Source organism: Peromyscus californicus, unplaced genomic scaffold, assembly GCF_007827085.1.
Source record: "Peromyscus californicus insignis strain IS unplaced genomic scaffold, ASM782708v3 Scaffold_7__1_contigs__length_154581171, whole genome shotgun sequence".
In the NCBI taxonomy this organism is placed as follows: domain Eukaryota; kingdom Metazoa; phylum Chordata; class Mammalia; order Rodentia; family Cricetidae; genus Peromyscus; species Peromyscus californicus.
Genome location: NW_026294595.1, coordinates 37,052,624 through 37,075,294, shown reverse-complemented (window position 1 = coordinate 37,075,294; position 22,671 = coordinate 37,052,624). Strand labels below are relative to the sequence as shown.

Genomic DNA, 22,671 nt, shown 5'->3' with positions numbered 1-22,671 from the left:
GGCGCAGAGTGGAGCTCCACCCCCCACCTTCCATATTCCTTGTTGGAGGATGGGCCACTGACCCGCCCAACTATCCACCCGTGCCGCTGTGCGTGTGTACGTGGCCCTATCTCTAGCTGCGACACACTGCTCTCGCTCCCACTGCACACGCTTTCGGCTGTGAGCTACCACGACGGCTGAATGTGACAGAAGCATTTGACCTCCCAGCTATGATGGGCCTCAACCACACAAAACCAAGTTTTAGAGTTGAATTAGCAATCCTCTGAGCTGGCGTCAGCTTCACTCTCAGTAAAAGACACCCCAAGGGCAGAGTTTCTAAGCTTTCCCACCTCACCTACAAAGAGATTCAGAGTAAAGGGACCGCTAAAAGACCCTCTGTGTGTGCAAACGGGTAAACTGGGGCCTAAGGAAAAGATCACACCACTGGCTTGTGTCTGGATTAATTTGGGGGTGTAAATAAAGGGAACCCAGAAGCCTGAGGCTTGGAGAGAGAAGCCCCCGGGGAAGAGCTGTGGCCTTACCTGCAACTGAGTTGGGCCGTGGCATTATTAGCGAGCTGGAGCTCTGAGAATAAGGGACCGGACCATCTCCAGCAGAGGGTTCCGCCTTGGGCTGCTCGTTCTCCACTGACCCAGTGGTCTCCTCTTCTGCCACTGGGGAGCAGTTATCCGCCGCCCTCCGGTCATGAAGCGGTCCCTTCTGAAACCCTAACCTTAGGCTCCCATCCTTACTCCATTCCAAACTGGAACCGCTCCGGTCGTCATTTTCCGATGAACTTGTAATTGTGGCTGAAACGAGAAATCAACATACTTTGAAAATACTCTGAAGGAGGCTAGGCACTGCTGGGGCTGCCGCCCGCCCGCCGCTGGGAGTTAAGACGCGCTCGGACCCCTCCCCCAGGACCAATGGAAAGTTTTCTGGTCGACACAGATTTTTATCAAAGTATGTTTCATACAATGTATTTTGGTAAATTAAAAGAGCGTTGCTTATCAGGGGAAATAAACTGCTAAATCACTCTACAGGAAAAGGAAATAAAAAAGATAGGAAGATAATGAAAAAGCTGCCTGAAAGTATCTGCGACTTAACAGCGAATCTATATAATTTGGAGATAATGAATCTTCCCTTTAACCAAGATGAATTGCTCATATCTCATTAAATTCCTCTGAATCTTTAAATACCCTATCCAAACAAACATTTGCTGGGGGAGAGACAACAACAGTTACTGCAGAAAAGAGGCAGGCTATGGAAACAAAGATGCAATTTAAAGTCAAGAGACGTTGATCCTTTACACGAAGCACTCTAACGTCTATTCAGCATAGTCTAGAGAGATCAACTTGCCTTTTTCCTTCTGCAACACAGGATGGAAAAATCTGTGTGACTGCAGCAGGGAAAGGCCCAGTATGGGAAGGTCTGCTCCGGTTTTAGAATTAAAATTTAACTTCTACAAAAGCAAGCCAGCACGAGGGTGGGGATGGGGGGTGTGTTGGGGGAGAGTGGAGGGGGGAAAAACATCTTGGCAAAAGCACAGAGGAACATGGGAAAGCGAAGCCCAGTACTCAGTACTCACCCTACATAGCTGCTACAGGCAGACGCTCCTAGTTTTCGGATGGCCTGAACAGTACCCAATCTGCTGTAACTACAGGTCACCCGGCCACTTGTGCTGCCCCAGCTGTTGACCTAATGCTGGCTTGTGTCCTTGAGGACAGGAGCCATGCTGACTAATGCGCGCACGGCTGGGATCCCAGCAGCCCAGGCCTCTGAGCAGGATCCTGGCAAATGGGGGCAAGCTGGCCAAGGTGCACTCAGACACAGCAGCTGGAGGGAGCAGCTTTATCCACACACTCTGAAGAGCACACTCTATCAGCAACTGGTCAATGCGCTCAGACAGAGTCACTTATCCAGGACCGAAAGGATTGAATGGTTTGATTTTTGAAATGTTCCTGAAGGTTTAGAAGACAAATGATTTCCTTGCTGTGGCCGCAGGACACCTTTCCACGGTTCTATAACTGCCTTTGCTGTGCTGCAGCCTGGACAGACGGCTCTCTGGTTTCTTCCTATTTATAAGCCCTTCCTTAGAAACAGGTTCTGTGTGGGAATCTTTGTAGTATACCTACCTCAAGTTGACCTTCTCCATTTCTGGACAGTGCAGCATCTTAGGCATGATAAGTGCTCAATAAATATTTGCTTATTGAATAAATGAATGAATGAGCAAATAATATTTCAGTTCCACTTGCAGTCAGACATTATATCTCACTGGCCTTACTTACTGTTTCCTGCTCAGGACCATTGGCCTTACACCTAACCAAAGTGAAAACTAGTGAGGTATGGGGCAGTTTCCAACTTTTGAGAAACCAAGATTATTATTCCAACATTCCTGCACGTTCTAGCAATAATAACCATGCCTCCATCTCTCTGGAATCAAGCCAGCCTTCACTGTGTTGTGAAATGGACAATTTACATGTACGCAGAACAAGCACTGTGACTCTCTCTTCCCATTGGAAATGCTGCTGCCGTATTAACAACAGCAGTAGCCGTTCACTGGAGGTCTGCTCTATGCCAGGGACTACTAATGCCTTACAGGAATAGTTTAACTTATTAATGAGTTTATTATTTATTTATGGGAATTCATTATTAATAGCAACTCTGTTAATAAGTTAAAAGCATAAAAATATAGTCTGTCTCATAAAACAAATTGTTTTAAGTTCACTACTTGGAATTCTGAGTGCTTTTCCTAAGACATCTTGTAATAAGTTAAGTTCTCAGGGCTGTCCCAACATCTAAATGATGGAAAGATGAAGGGGTGTAGGCGTGCCCAGAACGAGGATGGGGTGGTGTGTCTGGCGTTCCTGTTTTGGCTATTTTATTGGTGGCACCTGTTCTTAAAAAGCCTCTCAGGGCAGTTGATGCTTTTCTACACTTGCTGTCCCTTAGTACCCTGTGCTCTTATGATAAATACCTCAATCCCAATTAAGATCCTAACCAGTAGGAACAGGGACCTAGACCACCCCACTTCCTGTTACAGCAGACTTGCAGCCTCAGGGTCCCAGGAAGCAGCTGGAAACATCTGGAAGAGCCTAGCCAAGGCTTCAGCGTTCTACATGGCATCCAGGATGTGATGGGAGGAAACCCTCAAGTACCGGCAGTGAGAGAAAGAAACGTAGATGAGAGAAGGTAGCCCCGAGCCACAGGCGCAATGGTTGGAAAAAGAATTCTCCTTTGGAGTAGCCATTTTGATTGCTGTTTATTTTGTGGTACTGGGCATCATATCCAGGGCCTTGCACATCTTAAGAAGTGCTCTACTGCTGAGCTACAGCCCTAACCCTGAACTAGCTGCTTCTAGTGGAGGCTAGAAAAGGGCAGCGTTCATTAGCAGGGACTCTGGTGAGAAGAGAGTAGCCCCATTGCCACTAGGGAGCTTGTGACTGAGAGGCAGTCCACTGGCCACACTCACCAGGGCACTGAGAGCAGAGGCCAGAGGCTCCTGAAGCCTGGTGGGATTGTCCTACTGCACAAAGCCCAGGTGGTGGACTCTGGGCTCAGCTCAGGTACAACAAAAGCCCCGGAAGCAAGCCAGTGGGACAGAGAAAGGCCAGTGACTCCATCTCCCCTCACACAAGAAGTACACCTCCTCAAAGGGCAGCTCCAGGCTCCTAGAGAGAGGGAGCTGGCTCTCATAAGTAACATGTTACTGCAAGAGACTCCAGGCTAACAGCAACACAAATTCCTACTTAGGTTATTATTAGCACAGCCACTCTGGAGAATGTATGTGCATACACAGCCAGGTATACACACACAACAACAACAACAACAACAACAACAACAACAAAACTAGGGCAACATTTAAATCTGAAGACTTCTTTAAACAGGAGGGGCTGGAGATGGCTCAGCAGCTAAGAGCATTGGCTGCTCTTCCAGAGGACCCGAGTTTGGTTGCCAGCAACCACGTCAGGCAGCTTACAACTGCCTGTAACTCCACTTTCAAAGGATGCTTTCTGGCCTCTATGTCACATGTATGCATACGCACACAGAGACACACAGATACATATAAATTTAAAATAAAAATAAATTTTTAGACGGGCAGTGACGGTGCACGTCTTTAATCCTAGCACTCAGGAGGCAGAGGCAAGTGGATCTCTTAGAGTTCAAGGCCAGTCTGGTTTACAGAGGGAGTTTCAGGACAGCCAGGGCTATACAGAGAAACCCTGTCTCAAAAAAACCAACAATAATAATGATATGAAAATAAAAATTTAAAAACATCTCTACATGACATCTCCCAAGGAATGGATACTCTAAAATCTGCTAAGCACCCACAATACTTCCATTTCAGTCCTGCAGCTGGTAGAGACGCCAGCTTTTGTTGACCAAAGCTTGTCGCCCACCTTGTCTTAACCACTCTTCCACGTGTAGGATGCTGTACACAGGCATACAGTTCTGTGCACACTCCATCAGGTTGTCAGGCTAGACTGTGCCACGTGACTGTGGGATAAATGGGGCCTGGTGCTGCTCGCTACAGTTTCGATGTGCATCGTTCTCGCAATGTGTCCTTTGAAAACTCCCGTACCGCCAAGGACGGTGTCTATCTTCCTCTGCAGTGACTGCACACTTAACCATCTGCTCCTTCACACACAAAAGACCTTCCTGAGCTAGGAAGGCACACACACCAAGAGGATCCTCATGACCAGCGGTGGCCAGGCAGAAGCCCACCCTACTGTACAGAGGCAGACTAGGGAGAGGGCCAGTGGCACATCCAACGCAAGCTCCTCTCTCTGTGCGATCAACGCATCTGCAAGGCCTCCTTGGCTTGCCCGGGCTCAGTACCGAGGAGGGGCTGCATAAGAGGCAGTGGCTGCAGGAGGGTTTGCTGTCAGGAGGTCATCTTGTTAAGAATTGCCATCCACTCCGCCACCAAATAATTTGCTAAGTAAAGGGAGACAGTGACTGCTTCCTCCTCAGCTTCTCTTCAACCATCTCTGCCTTATTTCAGCTTCTATGTTGGAGGTTCCCTTAAAATTGAATCAGAAAAACCAGTGCAGGTCCAGAGCCAAGGAGCTCACTAGGACCTAAGTCACACCATGGATTTAAAAGAGCATTAAGAAAGCTAGACAGAGCCGGGCAGTGGTGGCGCACGCCTTTAATCCCAGCACCCAGGAGGCAGAGGCAGGCGGATCTCTGTGAGTTCGAGGCCAGCCTGGTCTGTAGAGCTAGTTCCAGGACAGCCAAGGCTACACAAAGAAAGCCTGTCTCAAAAAAAAGGAGAGCTAGACAGATTACAATGTGAATCCATGTTTAGCCTGATGACCAGGCCTAGCTGCACACAGCAGCATATGGACACAACACCTAGAAAAGTATCTTAAATGCAAACGCTTTGGGGTTCCACCTGCGCTCTCCCCTTTTTAAGAAATGGCACTGTGATTTGACTCCCCAGGCACATGGCAATGGGATACACGTCCATCTTACAGATATAACTTCAGGCAACTGTGTTTCTCTTTTTCCACTGGCTACCTGGGAACTCAACACCACTCCCTGATCACCATTGGGAAAGCAAGGACAACTGTATGACCTGACTTCTAAGTTCATCTTGTCTCTGCTCTCATCTCCTTTGTCTGACTTGCATCCCCACAGAACACTCCTGGCTCGCTACATGTCTACGAGTGAGCACTGTTTACCCCTAAGGAGCAATCAAGTAATGAGCATCCTTCAGAAACAACATGCTCACTACAGTGGCTGACATGGCCAGCGGAAGTGTTTAAGGTGTGCCAGGCTCCGTTCTAAGCCCTTGTCATATCCTAACTCACTTCCTGTAACATCCTCAGACAGGAACGCTCACGACTCCTGAAGTGTCACCGAGCTTCAGAACACTACTCTGATCCCGCCACACTAGTTCCAGAAAATCTGGGACATGTACTCCTGAATCTACTGATAAGTTATGTACACACATCGCTCTAGTTTATTTACTACAAAACACATAACCAAAAATATACATTTTTAAATGAGAGGAAAACAAACTAGAATTTATTTCAAGTACTCCACAGGTTGTCACTCATTCTCCACATTCAAAGTAAGAGCTCCAAGAGAACCCCACCCTTCCCTGGGTTTGGAAACATTTAAATAGGAGGTCATAGTTCAAGTGCCTCTTAAATTATTAGTACAATAGTTCTTTCCCCTTCCTGTATAACCAAAAATAAATAAAGTAGCATTGAAACATCTGTTAACTTCCAAATTCAGTCGAATGGGTGACAGGAAGAGCTTAAATGTTAAAACATTAGACCCATGAATTAAAAGGCAAACAAGAAAGGAATATTATGGTTACTTATGGACATGGGAGATGGAAAGACACAAGCTAAAAAGGGACACCAGCCACTACAGAGTGCCTTCTTTAGGCTGACCAAATGGAAGGCTGTGACAACTTCAGAAGTTCTATTTCAATGCAGCAAAGGAACTCTGAAGTTGTGAGAAAAAAATCAGCACTGAGTCAAGGCAGCTTTGCAGCAGTTCTCTAGGTCCTTGGCGGGACCAAAGGTCTCAGTCCCCTCCCTTGGACTCACACCTCACACCAGCAGTGGCTCAGGATACCTGGACATGCTTTGGATTCCTGGACCGACAGAGGTAAAGACTGCAAGGCCGAATTCCTTGTGGCTTCATCTTCCCGACAAGGAATGCGGGAATGCACATCTCTCACATCTCCCACCCAGGCCCACCACACTGCAAACCGGCAAAAGCCACACACAACCCTGGCTCACCTGCTCCCAGCTCCTAATATCTATTAGCTCAGCAAGGAGAAGGTTCCCTGGGAAGAATGGAAGCTACCTCTCCTGCCAGAGGGAATTCCCGGATGGTGCCCTGGGAACCTTCAGGGACTGCCTGGCTTCTCCTCCTGCACAGCCCCAGAATGGCAGCTTGGCACTTCCGGCTAGTCCTGCCCCTTTGGGTGTTGTTCTGGGAACCCTGTGCACTGGATTGTGACAGCCAGATCTCTGTACCGAATCTCCAGCTCAGCGCTCACCCGCATTGCGCAAGGTATGCTTTGCCACAACACGCAGCAAGGCCAGGGACCCAGCTGCAGTTCCCAGGTACATTCATCAGGCCCTTCAACTGTGGAAATACCTGAAGGAACCAATGGCTTCAGGCAGGGCAGTGTGGGAGGGGGAGGACTGGACCGGCCTGGCCTCTCTCAGTAAGAACACAGCCACAGCTGGATCTGGCATGGCAATCAAAGTCTCCAGAAAACGTCTGAAGACCTGACTGTGTGACTTTTCCTCACAGAAGTTACACAGTGCTTTGGTGAAGCTCTGCAAATCTGTACATGGACTGCATCCACACTGGAGCCTTTGGCACACTCAAAGGAGGCCCCAGAGCTCCCGACTCCTTGCAGGAGGGCTCACAGAACACAGCAGCTGGCATTATTATGCACCTGGAGCAAGGATCTTCCATGAGAGGCACCCACTCTTCCCAGCCACTGGCTGGACTGATAATTTCATAGTCCCACAGGAAGACAATTTTGAAAACATGTCTCTCTCTTTTTTTTTAATCATCCCAGTGCTGAACAAATGTGCTCCTCGAACACAGCGGGTGTCTGTCCACACATGCTGGCCACCATGAACAGAACAGCCAGAAGAACCCAAACACACAGAGGGACTGCCATCAGGGCAGATGCTGTGACTGGAACCTGCCAGCGATTTCTTCTTCACGCTGATTGTGTTACCAAATCATAAATGTAAAGAGAAACTTTGCTCCTTTACCCAAGAGATTTTAAAAGGCTTCTATAATTAACAATGATTTTTAAATTGCAGGTAATGCAGCAAAATGAATATTAACCCAGATTTGAAACATCTTAAATAGTTATCACCAAATCAATTTCACAGCATTCTATTATGGGGGGGAGGGGGAGATACAGGTGGCACCAGAGCAGCCTAAGTATAAAAATCAAAAGGGTGGGCTTTACAAGTTTAAAATGAAAAGAAAGTACAATTAGATTACCCTCCTAGACCTCTGCATCTGATCACCTCCCTGGAGACACAAAGTCACAGAAGTGAACAGACGAGGGCTACCTCCAGAATCCCTTTCATTTCCCAAGCCTGGAAGGAGGCAGAGAGAGTCAACGGAAGATAAAAGTCAGTCCATGACGACATTTTATGTTCTGAGGAACTGTGCAGGAAAGCAAATGTTAGCACTTCCCATCAGGTGGCGGCAGGGTATGGCCCAAGGGCCCCACAGCTTAACACGAGCTACTCTTGCAAGAGAAATGTTTCCATATTCTTGCAAGAGAGATGTTTCCATGTAGATGTTTCCCTCAAAGCTTACACTTGCTCCCCACTTCTAAATGAACAGAGGGGACTAAAGATCAGCACCCCAGGGAAGCAGAGGGAGGGAGGCACCCAAGGAGCTGAAATCGGCATTCGCTGCCCACAGCCACATTGCCTGGGATGCGGACTCCTGTGGTCCAGCTGGGGAAAGAGGGGTGCGGAGGGGGGTCAGGCAGGTGACACACATGACCTGGGAGAGACACAAAGAGTAAGGGAACAGAGCCACTGTGCAGAGCCCTCCAGCCTTCCTGGGGCTTTCCCAACACCACCTTTCAGGAGGAGGAGGAGGTGCCGGATGCTGCAGAATACTCAAGTAAAAACCTGGACAGGCCCAAGTGGACAGGGAAGAAGGAGCGTAAGGGATGAGGCTCTGAACGGACCCTCCTCAGCCGGAGTGTCTCTAATTGCTACCTTGAAATCCTTCTTGGTACATCTACTATTAATAGAGAGGAAGAATCTTTAAAATGTAGTGGGTTGTTTTTGTTTTTTTTTTTTAAATCTTGGGGCAAGTGAGACAACTCACGTGCTACACACACCTGGCAGCCTGAGTTCAATCCCGGGAGCCCCCCTAAAGACAGAAGGAGGAGGGCGAGTCCATCAGGCTGTCTTCTGACACCCACACCAATGGTGTAGTATGTACACACACACACACACACCTGGCAGCCTGAGTTCAATCCTGGGAGCCCCCTAAAGACAGAAGGAGGAGGGTGAGGAGTCCATCAGGCTGTCTTCTGACACCCGCACCAATGGTGTAGTATGTACACACACACACACACACACACACACACACACACACCTGGCAGCCTGAGTTCAATCCTGGGAGCCCCCTAAAGACAGAAGGAGGAGGGTGAGGAGTCCATCAGGCTGTCTTCTGACACCCGCACCAATGGTGTAGTATGTACACACACACACACACACACACACACACACACACACACACACACACCCGGCATGCACGCACATATATATGTATATAAAGGAAATCTCAGTAGAAGAGCTAGGGTTAGTTTGTGTGTCTCCTCAACGAGTCTACCCTCTGTCTTCCTAAGTGGAAAAGGTCTAGTTTCTTGAAATACATATACAAAAATATTTATCATCACCTGGACAGAAAAATTAAACACATTCAATTCAGAACATGCCTTAAAACACAGTACTTCTAGCAATTTTTGAAGGTCAGATTAGTTTCCACATATATTCCAATGAATACATATAGGCCATTTCCCCCTAAGCTGGGATTAATACAGATTACAATTCCATTTTAACAGCTCGAAGCAACTTAAAGGAGTGCCCCTGAGAAAACAGTTTTCTCAGGCACAGAGGGAACACCTTTGAAGGCTGTTTCCTTATAAATGCTTTTCTTTCCAAAGCAAGTGACTACAAGCTGTTTTACTGTGACTAGGGAGGTACAGCTAGGGTTCACGTTTGGCAGGTTTTCACACTGCAAATTTGGAAACCAGACACTAACATCCAGGTACTGCCAATGCTTCCAAAATAAGTAAGAAAAAAAATTAAAGACACTCATAGAAAATGCAGCTAATCCCATCTGCTCAGCCAGTATTTCTACATGACTGAACCACTGCCTTCTAAAGACTTTCATGATGGGAGAATCTGAACCTCTCAACATAGGATAAAGTGGGGCTCCCTTCTGAAGGACATGACGGAGTTGGAAAGGGGGCGGCAGAGTCCATTAAGCCTTGGTCTCCCAGAGCAAGACTGGAAGGGTGCCCCATAAGTTCTAATGGGTCACTGGCCCTTTGCAAAACAGTGGAAACCCCCTGTAAATGGGGGTACCTGTGGCAGCCCTGAGGAAGCTGCCCAGGCATGTGGCAGCAGAGGCTTCCTCTCCCTGCTTCGGCTGGGCAGAGAGTGATTTAGGTTAAATGCAACCAGCATGCTGGAAATCAGCCTGATAGTGGGAGGAGGCTCAGGAATTTTCAAGGATAGCTTGGCACTGTTTGGAACATACCCTAATGCCCTGAGTCAACTGTGCTTGGAACCTTCTGCTGCCCGAAGCACGCAATACCGAGGTAGCCCTACCCAGCCCACCTCATCGCATGGCCCCGCCGTCCAACGCTGGCTGTCCTGGTTCCTAAGGCTTACCTTACTTAAAATGGAAAGTTAAAGACAGCTGGTTCCTCTTTCCTCCAGGACTGGCGTAATTTGGAACACAGCTCCTTACCAACTCATTCGAGAAAGCTGCGGCCAGGCCTTCCGACGGGGAACCAGTTTTTTACCTTCATTTCTGCCCACTAACATCGGGGTATTCTTGAGTATTTTACTCTCTTAAACATCGATGATGCCCAAAAGCTGTGATCACGGGCTGCAGTTCATAACGTCGGCAAGCTCTTCAGTTGGCAAAAAAGCACACCCCACCCCAGCCATGGCAGAACCCTAAGTACAACACCGTTACCTGTCAGCTCAGAGGCCTTGGCACCTGCACCCCTGCGCACTGATCGTGGAGGAAGCTCTTCCCCTCTGGCCCCACCGCTCCTGCCTCTTCAAACACCTGCAGCTCAAGTCAGCCCGGGGAGGAAATTCTTGCTTCTTTTCCTTCTCCTCCCTACCACACCTTGGCAACAGACTTTGGTTGCACAGGTCACAGACGGGAGAGAACAGAGGCATGTTGTCACCAGCATGTGCTTCCCTTAAGGTCTTGTGCTGTGTGGTGCAAGCCTGGCCCCAGGAGCTAGGGTCTCCCATCTCCCGTGAAAGCCTGCGAACCCCTTTCTCTCGCTTTTCCCACCTTCCCATCAATATTTTCAGCTCTTCGTGTTTAGCCAAGGTTAAGGGAACATGTTGGTTTGAGCCAAGGAGCCAAGGAGCACAAGGCAGTATCGATGACATAAAAGGTTCTACTTTTTTTTTTTTCAATCAAAGCAGAGCTTAAGACACTGTGGTAGTAGATGTTTTAACGAACCAACTCGAAATAGGAATCCTGAACAGTTGTTTGTAGACCAACTAGATGTTCCCTGCTTGTGTGCAACAGCAATTCTTTCCTTAATTTCTTATTCCCAGCACTCAGCTAAGAACCCAGAACAGAGTTGGAAAAACAAGACCCCGATCCGTATGGAGTCATAACTAACTAACAAGCACACTGAGGGAAATCACTGTGGTGCCGTGGGAGCATATAATATGGAGTCTGATTGGGGAAGATTATATTAAATTGAGTGTTAGTTAAAAGCCTCCTGGCAGCTTAATCTTTGGCTGGCAATACAAACTGCTAGGCCAGGGCTTTTGCTTTTTTGTTTAAATGCATGTAGGGGCTGGGGGTGTAGCTTGGTTCTATTTCACTTGGTCCACAGGTACAAAGCCTTGGTCTGATCCCTAGAATTGCAAAACAGATTCAAAATTTCAGCAATGCACCCGAGTGAGAGAGAACAAATAATGGATGGGTGGTTCTGTGACTGAAAATACTTGGGAATGTTTGACCCCCACCCCCCAATGGCATATTTAAAATCAAGAGGCATGTAATGCCAATTCTAGAACTAACAATAAAAATAAGAAGCCTGTTCAAAAAAAAAGGTAGCAAAACCTTGAAGGAAGATTAAACTCTCAGAAGGACGTGACATTTCAAGAGCTAGGAAAGTCATGTGGCTACCACCGAATTCACATCAAAGGTACAGCTATGTATGGTGGAGAACGCAGAAACGGAGCCCAAGAAAAGCAGGAATGCACGAACAGTTCGTTGAAGTGAATTCATAAGCAGCAGAAGTCGACGAGAATGCCAGCTGGCTGGGTCAGCTCAGTGGAAGGCCTTGAAGTTAAATGAAAAGGATTTGTGACAAATCCTCCATTCATCCGAAATGTCCAAAGTCGGCTAAACCACAGACAGCAAGTAGGCTACTAGCTGACTAGGCCTGGAGATCCTGGGGAAACGGTGATTTCAAACTGGTACATTGTCTCTGGAGGGAATGGTGACCATGTTCTAAGATCAGCTTATAATGACAGGTACATAATTTTGAAGTTAGCTTGAGTGACATTACGGTATGTACACGACATTTTGATACTGCAAGGAGTACAACATAAAACAAATCCATAAGAGTCAGATCCCATCAACATTAGTAAAAGATGCTTCATTGCTGAAGCTGAGTCCTACCCAAGATGAGGAGAGCTCTATAGTGAGCCCACATCCTACCCTGCCCCAGTACTCTCTCAGGGCATCTTCAAAGTCTAAACTGGATGAACTCAAGATTTGTTTTTTTTAATTATACTTGGATGAAACTGTAAGTGATTGGAGACTGGAGAATATGGAGCTCAGAGGTCTATTTGACTACATACGAATGTGCATGTCCTTCAAAGACTGGGCATAGACCAGCAAAGAGGAGGCTGCTAACTTCTCAGGAGAGACCCACTATGAAATCAACACAATCATAGAATAGAGTGCCTGAGTCATGCCTTTGGGTCCCACCCATCTGCACGGTCACTGTCAGAAAGCCAGCAAGCTGGGGACCTCTGTCAGTCACTCCTGAGCCTACCTGCAGAATCACACAGCCATCTGTCTGAGCTGGGATATGGAAACAGGGGCTCTTAGGGCCACTGGATTCTAATATCCCACAGGTCTACAGACTAATGAATTAACCAAAATCCTTGATTTTCTAGACCGTGATGTGTGCGATTCAATGTTACTCAAGCCACCTAGAACTTAAGTCTCCTCACACCCACCTCAGCAGGACCATGTGTACCAGATGAGGCTCAGGGAAGGCTTCCTTAGAAAACCCTGGCCTCAAAACAGTGGCCAGATCCTAGGATAAGCAAGCCTTAGAGAACACAGACTCCACAGGCCAGCAGAGGGAAAAAGCAAGGAGATTGGGCTACGAAAACTCCTTCACACACAGAGATTTCATTACCCTGCTGCGGTGTCCTGAGGGGACCTGATGCCCAAGGAATAAACTGACCAGTGAGGTGGGAGGGTTTTCACAGGCCAGTCCTGATAAGGTGTTTTTCTTCGCTTTTTTTTTTTTTTCCTTTTTTTTTTAAACCACGTGAGCCCAGCAATAAAAAAATAAACGTCAAGGAATATAAAAGCGGATCTTCATTCTCTTGGCTGCACACAACCCTGCCCAGAGCTGTCTGCAAGAACAGGGCGGGGTCTGCAGATGACCTTCACAGACCCCACTGAATCCCTCTCCTGAGGTGCCTGTGAGCGCTTGGGCCCACGTGCATCCAGCCATTACATTACCAAGCGGTGAGCTTCTTACCTATAATTCCACTGTCCTTGCTTTCCAGGGTGGAGCTGGGGCTGCTAATGGTCTCACAGGGACTTTTGTTGGCTGCCGTCTTGCTGACACAGCTATTCAAGGTTGAGCAGGGGCTCTCGGTGCTGGGAGAGGCGGTGCTGCTTGTCAGCGTGGAGCAAGGGCTGATGCCTTGGCTCAGGGCTGTGCACTGCAAGGCAAACGGAAGGAGAGTTAATGTGGCTCCCACAGCATGCTTCGACACATGTTTTTATTCTGGATGCTAAAACGATGAAACTAAGCACAAGACAAATGGAGACACGGTTTAACCTCTAGAAAGCTAAACAGGGACAGACACGGTTTTCCAAATGCTCAAAGAGACGTGTTTTTGTTCTGCTTGCCTCCTTTGAGGGCAGTCTTAGTAATACTTCAGTGGGAACACAAATTCATAAAACAGAGATGGCCAACAAGCAGACTTCCTTTCATTTAAAGCCTGCAGAAGACGGATGGGTTATGTGACCTCTGTACGGAAAACCTGGGGACCGGCATGGCTTCTATTCCTGAAGATTTATGGGCTCTGTGTTCAGGAAAGGAGACTGGTAACCACTGTAGTCTCAACACCTCCCCAATGCGTGCCTCCTCACAGAGACCCCAGAAGGAGGCAGAAGTTCCAGCCCTCATTGCGATTTGCACACTCAGAGGTGGCAGGAGGCTGTGCTCCCTCGGACAGAGAGTACCTCCCGGGAGGATGAACCATTTGACTTCCCCTCATTTTGTCTCTATCTCATCTCCTATAAATCTTTTCTCCCCCCCCCCCGACTCATCCCAACCCCCAATCCCAACAGCTAAGAGAGCACAGGCAAGCACAGACCAAAGCAGTCAACTGAGGAATGGTGCTCTCAAGACTGAAGGAGCATCACTACCAAACAACTCGTTCAGCCACCTTAAACCATGTAGCCAATACTCTCCGGGTAGTGGCTAGCAGGTTAATATGAACATTTTCTTAAGTTCTGATCCCTTCTGTTTGTCCTTAACTACTTCCACCACCACCCCTGCGAAGACCCAGAAACAAACTGTTGTAATAAATTTCAAAACACAAGAGCCCAGAACTCATCTGACCAAACGATAACATGCCCTGCCACCTCCCCCGTCCACCCCCACTCCCCCACACACTGGTAGGGTGTGTACTATGGCCTCATTCAGCCTCTGAGCAGGTAGGAAATGCAGTGTCTTCTTCCAGCATTACCATGGTTTCATTTTTGTCTTCAATAGTTATGTGTGTGGCACTTGGGATCCCTTCTCCCAGTAAAAATCCAAGCCTTGTCAACAGTTCTTGAGCTGCTGGCGAACAGCTCGGTTCATTATCGGCCTTTGCTTCTGGAACAAAGAGAGAAAACAATGAAGGCGCCCCTCTGGGGAGTTTCGGCATCGCATCTGGACGAGTTTGCACTCCAGCTGCTTGTCTGGCGCGTTTGTGCATCCTTATAAAATGTACCACGTTTGGCGACAGTGCCTGTCCTCTAGCAGTACATTCTAATTAAGAGGCCATGACAGGTTGAGAAAACAGGACAGAGAAACACCAAGTGCAAAGGGTGACAGACCGGACCTGAAAAGTAAGATTCCCCACGTCACTATCTGACAGCAACTCCAGTATCACGTGAAGAATGGGTACCTCAGACACCTCTCTGGGTAAGAAAGGACTTCTACTTCACCATACCCTCAAAGAGCACTACATCCAATGTCACAGCAGGTCAGCGTTCAAGCCCGAATGGCATGCTGCAAAGACCCGTTATTTAGACATTGGGATAAACTAAAACCCAAGCTCTCATTCAACAAGACGAGGGCAGGAGGACTTGGGTGGGAAACTTGCTGTACATATCCCATAGCAATGAGAGTCAAAGCCCGGTTCCCACTCAAGTGCTAACCACAAGAATCCACATTGAATCCAAGACCAGGGGCAAAGCCAGGAGACAGGATCCAAAGCACCGCTGCCCATGCCACACGAAAAACGTTCTCAGCAGTAATGCTGGGAAGCATGGTGGTTCCAAGGTCGGTCATCTGGCTTTCTGTCCTGAAGGGACTGCTTATGTTGGAATTTACTTAAATGCCAAGCTGGAGACTAATCTCGAACCCCAAAGCCCAAGGATACTTAGCTTTTGTCAATTATGGCTGACCAGTAAAATATGGACATTATTCTAACACCTCTCCCACACTTTAGAGCATCCACGCGATGAGATCATATACAAAAGCTAACTGTGCTTACTGAAGCTGGAACTTAAGAACAATGTGACTTTCAAGACAATTACTCCACGTTTTGTCTGCTCTTCAACTTGTCAAGACATCTGGATCTACACATGTGTGCACCTATTTTCCCCACAGATAGATTCTACAGACGGCAGGTGGAGGAAAATGTAATAAATGAGCGATGTTATGAGCTAACATCATCACCACCATGCTCAGTTCTAACTTGGTAAGCAACTGCAAAATGCAATGAGCAAAACTTTGGTGAAAATCATATGGATTACCCTCAGTTCCAGAGCAGTCTTTCTACATCATGCACCCAGAATGGCAGTTGTGAGAGAAAGCAGCCTGGCGGCATCTTCATGAAGAGAAAAGGCCCCCGCCACTTGCTCTCAAAAAGCTCACTGTGCAGGGCATCACTCTAGAACCACGGTGACAAGACTGTTCTGTGTTTAGAGCCCTGCTGCTTCCAGATAAATTGGGCTAAACTCATAATATCCATGGCCCCATGCCAACAGAGGGGAAGGGAACCAGCCCAGGGCAGGAGAACCACACCCCTAACTCAGCCCTAGAAAAAGTCCCTCCCACTAGAGACCTCACGCCACGGGAGATGGCACTTGGGAAGGAAGGTGGAAACCTTCAAATCAACACGACCCAGGCACACCCAAAAACTCAATCCGGAGGACAGGTCCTACAGACCCTCCTTCATCCGCCAGACCTCACCCTTCTGCAGTGTACCTCAGGCCTCAGGCAGCTCTAGGTCGAAAGATGACTAGGGGTCAGGGGAGTAAGTGGGTGAGGGGGCGATCTCAGGACTTTTCTACTCCACCCCACTTTCTCTTTGAAACAATCTCCATACTGCTGCACCACTGTGACTCCATCCCAGCCCCAGAGAGTCTAGCTTCTGGTTCAACCAGAAACACTCTGGGGAAAGGGCCAGAAACTCCACCCAGCTGGCAGCTGGTATAGAGGCCAAGAGCAGCTGTATACGCAGGCTCGGCTGCTACAACATTTACCCTGTGGACAAACACAGCCCGTGGCTCCCTTGGGCTTCACTTGAAAGTTCTGGACCCTGGGCAGGACCTGTATACAGAAGAGGGCCATGGCACAGTCACGGTGACCTCTACACTGAGCCTGCAGATAGATACCCCATGTTCTCACAGAAAGGGGAGAGGGAGGGGGAGACGGAGGAGGTGGGGGAGGGGGAGAGAGAGAGGGAGGGAGAGGGAGAGAGGGAGAGAGAGAGAGAGAGAGAGAGAGAGAGAGAGAGCGAGCGCCAATCATGGCAATGAAAGTCTATAATACATAATATAATATAGTAATCCTAGCACTCAAGCTGAGGGAGGACTCTTGTAGTGGGTTTGAGACCAGCCTGGGCTACATGTCAAGTGCAACATGTACAGCCAACGAACACAGCAAGATATTTATCTCAAAAAAATGAAAAGCAAACCCCCAGCCCCCCAGCAAAACTAGCCATTCAAATCTCCATGCTCACATGAGCTGAGGGACTGTGGCAATTCCAAGCTTCCTGGCTGGGTTGAAGAGAGACACTACAATGCACAATGAGCTGTTCCCTGAACTGTTCAACCTGGGCGTGGCTATCGCCCAAGTTCTAAAACTTTGATTGAGGATGAAGAGACACGCATTCTTTATTTCATTTTGCATTCATAAAGTCACCAAAACTGTCTTCCTTCCAGAGGCTTCCCAATTGTTTGTTTGCTTGTTGGGGGGGGGGGTATATTTTTTCTAAATGTCACCTTAGTGACCGTCTCCTCAGAAGGTCCACTTCCGACTGAACTCCTCATGTTCACTAAGCCATTTATTGTTTTCCTCACCTCTAACTGAACCTTCCCTCTGGCAGAAGGACTCCTGAATGAAGACTGACAGTGCCATTCTGGGAGGGGAGAGGTGTCTGCAAAGCCACACACCACTGCTCCACTATGAACACACGTGAACATATCTGCAAATGAGGGAACCGGCCTCATGTAAACCCACTGGGCAAAGGGACACTGACGCTCTAATCAATAATGCCCCCTATGGAATCCTCACTGTGAAAAGTCAGCCCAAGCGGAAAGCTGAAAGGGAGTTCTCAGATTTCCTCCCTTCGGCCTCTTTCAGCTCTCTGCACACGGAGTACTGCATTTGAGGCGCGAACATCAAAGAGCGGTCCATACACCGTGATGACCACCATCACTTCCATCATCGGCGCCCTCCCCCGGCCTCTTTCTTCTTCCCCCCTTCCCCGGCGTCATTTCAGAAGCTGTGCTAACGCTATTAGAGAGCTCTTCTGGCAATGAACCTCTCTCAGAACTTCAATTTCCTGATCACTGAAGCGGCCATACCCACTTCCTAAACCTCCAAACCAGCACCATGCGAGAAAAGCCTCAGATGCCACCAGATGGTTGGCACCTCCTCTAGCTTCGCCACCGAGGCGGCGCCCCTCCTCTAGCATCGCACGTTTTGGGTTCACACATTCACGTGTGTTTCCCAGTGTGCTTGCGGATCTCTTCCCCCCAAAATGTAATTGGTTATCTATCATTTTCCGGCCCAGACAGCTTCTTCTAAACTCACTATTCCAAAAGAAAAGCTCTCTCCCTTTACTGTTCATAGCAAAGGTTCTCTCTCAGGCCCATGCTCACTGTTTCCCAGTTCATCTCCCTCACTCCACAGACACTGTGGGATGCCTGTTGTGCGATTTGCCAGTTTCATCTCTAAATGGGATTTTCTCCCTCCATCCTTTGGGTAATCAGGCTAAGGGTTTGTCAGTCTTGTCTGTCTTTAAAAGAACCCACTCTCCGTCTCAGTGAGTCTTGTCTTTCAGGCTTCTGTTGCACTGATTTCTGCCCTGATTTCTATGATTCCTTCCTGTCTACTGGTTTGGGGTTTTTGCTTTGTTCCTGTGTTTCAAACTTTTGAGGTCCATTATTAAGTTACATATTTAAATCCTTTCTGATTTGGGGATCCTTCAAGGTCCTTGGTGGTCATTCCATAGAGAGGAGACCGCCCACCTCATCCCCCCAATCTTCCTTGAACTCTGCAGTACACTGGTTACTTGGACAACTCTTGGACATCCACTATCTATATGACCTTGAACAGCTGAAGTTCCCAAGATGTTTGTTAATCGACTGTGTTAAGGGAGAGGAGTCCTGGACCAGACATTATACCCCTTTTCCTAAACTTAGCCACTTCTTACCCATGGCCTGCATTTTAGCTTCTTGTCTTCTCTGACTACTATTATAAGCATTTTTAAATTTGTTTGTTGGTTTGGTTTGGTTTTGAGACAGGGTTTCTCTGTGTAGCCCTGGCTGTTCTGGAACTCACTGGCCTCAAACTCAAGAGATCGGCCTGCTTCTGCCTCCCAAGTGCTAGGACTAAAAGTGTGTGCCACAATGCCTGATTACTTTTTCAATTTCTTTCTGGTTAATTTTCCTGAGCTACCACAATTCCCTCCTTATTTCCAAACACCAGTATATTGTGAACAGAGCATCTATCTGCAAGCTGGTGTTTCTAGGCCATAACATTTAAAATATACCTGCATCCAAGCTAGCTTCAAGCGAGTCAACTCATTTACCTCTGCAGTTTACTCATGTACCCCACGTTCAATCTGCTGAGGCATGTTTCTGGTTTGTCAGGGCTGGGTCAGAACTCACTGTGCCTCTGAGCTACAGTCCCAGTCCCAGCCCCGGCCCCGGGATGCAGTCTTGCAGAACCACAGAACTATAAACCTAAGAAACAGAGGACCCTTTTCAGCTAACTGTGGCAATTCTCTTACACCTCACCAACGCCTGACAAATAGCAATTTCTTAAAGGTAAATTCCAGCGCTGACTTTAATGTGTACCAATTAACTTTCTGTACTCTGGTCCTGTAAAATCCAATGATCTGTTTTATGGGTTTTGTTCTGTTTTGTGCTGGAGAATTAACCCAAGGCACTACGCATATTAAATGGGCTGGCACTCTACCAGTGAGCTACCCCCCAGCCTGCTCATGCTTTAAAGGGATCATTTACCCGTGTAAGATTTTGTAATATCATGGATTGGGTCAACTGGGAAAATGCTGGTTTTGCAAATCTTAAAAATGTTGGCACATTTTATTACACAATATCAAACTATCATAATCATTAATATTACATGAGCTATTAACCGAAAAATCCTGAGAAGCTACTGAGCTCAATGTGACAGGTGCAAGTTTCCCCAAAAATGTAACTTCCATTTAAAAGGTCAAGTTTTAGCATCGATGACTAACCCTATGAGGTGTCTTTTTGTTGTCTTGTCTGTTTAATTGAAGTGACAGGCTCATCTCATCCCTTTACAAGAAAACCTGTGATAAATGCTCAACTGTGAACAATCACAGTTTGCCCGTCATTATTTCAAATGAATGCTATGTTTCATTTGAAAAGCTGCTTGTCTAGCTTGCAATTCAAGTAAGAGCAAACTGCTTTACCTGGAGCCAGCCATCAGAAAGCAGCCTGCAGGAGAAATGCTTTGGGCACACTTCCGACTTTACCACCCAGAATACTAAAGACAGGTATTCGAGGGTCAGGATTTAATAACACTAATTGTTTTCAGTGTCTTATCAGGGGAATGCTTGAGTGGGTTTTCAGTCCTGGTGCAAGTGTGCAGCAGTGTGAGGGTCCCAGGATGCTGGCAGAGCAGGATGCTGGCAGAGCAGGCATCTGAAGTTCTTCGGGGGTGGCAAGGGTTTGTGCCATCTTTCTTTCAGGTTACAACCCATCACTGAGGGGAGCCAGAACAGGAACATGAAGCAGAAATGACAGGGGAACATTGCTCATTCGCTTGCTCAGGCTCAGGCTTACACAGAGCCCAGGACTACCTGCCTGGGGATGGACGCCACCCATAGTGGGCTAGGCTCTCCTCCATCAAGGAACAATCAGGACAGTCCTCCACAGAGAAGCCCACAGGCCAGTCTGATCTGGGCAGCTCCTCAATTGAGACTTACTTCTTAAGTGACTCTTAGCTGTGTCAAGCCGACAATAAAAGCTAACTGGTAAGATACAGACAGCCAGACACACACACACACACACACACACACACACACACACACACACACACACACACGAGACAGGAAAGTAGGAGGTAGTCTTAGGAAGAAAGGTTTTATAGAAAGAGATGGGCTTAAAAAAAAGATAATTAAAGGCGTGCGCCACCACCGCCAGCACTCGGGAGGCAGAGGCAGGCGGATCTCTGTGAGTTCGAGGCCAGCCTGGTCTCCAAAGCGAGTACCAGGAAAGGCGCAAAGCTACACAGAGAAACCCTGTCTCGAAAAACCAAAAAAAAAAAAAAAAAAGAAAAAAAAGATAATTAAATGACTAAAATTTATTATACACATGTGTAAAACTGTCAAGGCGTAAGTATATACTTGAAAAAAAGGAGGGGGCTGACCTAATAAATACAGACAGAGGCACCTTAGACCCGCATTTTGAGACTCTGAATGAAGTCTACAGTTATGCTCAGGGAAAGCCTTTTGCTTAGAAAAAAATATTATATATATATATATATATATATATATATATATATATATATATATATATATATATATCCACACATCTCCCTTCATTTGCTCAAATTCCTGGGGGTAATAGAATCGTCCTCCATTCCTTCTTCATGACCTCTAACTTCATTCACTCACTTTCAGGAATCCCCAAATGGCCCTACTCACTGCACTGATGCTTCACTTTTTGATGGCACACCTCTACTTTTAGACCTCGCAAACTCTGTCCTACATGGCAGAAAGTCCCAACTGCCAGCTGCCGAGACATGGAAAGGTTCTCCTGCCCCTTCCCTGCTACATCTTCTGCCTGCTACAGTGTCTCAATGAGATCTCAGAACGCCGCAATCCTTCCCCCGGTCTCCCGTGCTTCATTTTGCTTCTAGGACAAAGGGTATCTGGTTTACACACTGAGTTCTTTCTTGGGGCCCAGTGTGAGTTCCAACTCTCAGCTCAGTACTTTTGATTATTAGCTTTTCCACCATCTCCCAGAGACAACCTCCCTGAAACAAGTCACATCAAAGGGCTGGGTCTCCTCTGGTCCACAGCAGTCACCTCACAGGTTAGGGGTCATCATCTCTTTCTCTTGGGCCCTGGGGCCCTCAGAATCCTCTCACCCATCCCCGCTTTCCCAACCCTGCTCTAGAGACCGTATTCACACACCTCAACCCTGCTCTAGAGACCGTATTCACACACCTCACTGTGGAAAGCGTTTTCCATCGTTCCTCCTCACTCTTGCTGGCCTCCACCGGCTCCCTCCATCTGCTCTGCTGCCAGCTGCCTTGTCTTGAACGTTAAGTCTCCCTTCTGATTTCAATGTTCGAACCTAACCCTCGGGGTGATGGTGTTAGAATATAGGGCCTTTGGAAGGTGATCAGGGAAGGGGGAATGCACAGCCCTCACGATGAGATTCTTGTCACTTATAAACGAAGGACCCTGTGACCTCTTTCTACAGCAAGAAGTCATAGCAAAAAGACGGCTACTTATGAGCCAGGAAGCAACCCTCATCACATAAGAAATCTGCAAGTCCCCTGATTTTTAACTTCCTGGCCTCAAAAACTGTGGGGGAAAAAATCTATTTCTGTTGTTTATAAACTACCTGGTTTGTAGTATTTTTGACACAGTAGCCTAGGTAGACTATCAGGTAAATCATAAAGCATAGTGCGTCAGTTAAGCCTTTCCCAGCTCAGCATCTCTGCCTTCAGCACGGTTTGTATTCATCCCCCTTCCCACTCTGGATTAACCAGTCACACTGCACACGGGTCTTTAATCCCCTACTAGACTCCAAAGCTCAGTGAAGAGAGGACCCCACACATACTTGATAACTCATCTCAAACAGCGCCCAGCACAGGGATTTCACGGCTTATAAATATTTATTTACTGAAAAAAAAGCTAACGAAGAGCTCCTCTACTCCTCTACACCCATTCTCTCTTCTAATAAGTGGAC

The 22,671-nt window shown here is 47.5% G+C and overlaps 1 protein-coding gene across 6 annotated transcripts in view; it reads right to left on the bottom strand.

The window, feature by feature from the left end:
- Window positions 1-22,671, bottom strand: part of Tanc1 (tetratricopeptide repeat, ankyrin repeat and coiled-coil containing 1) — a 229,452-nt gene that overhangs the window by 58,378 nt on the left and 148,403 nt on the right. For 4 of the 6 annotated variants that reach the window (XM_052723607.1, XM_052723606.1, XM_052723610.1 and 1 more), the window contains exons 6-8: window positions 14,724-14,854; window positions 13,502-13,688; window positions 522-788 (exon numbers count right to left, since the gene is read on the bottom strand). In XM_052723607.1, the coding sequence (XP_052579567.1) occupies window positions 522-788; window positions 13,502-13,688; window positions 14,724-14,854 (585 nt within the window). The remainder of the gene's footprint in view (window positions 1-521; window positions 789-13,501; window positions 13,689-14,723; window positions 14,855-22,671) is intronic. The other 2 variants (XM_052723609.1, XM_052723611.1) reach the window with 1 other exon arrangement.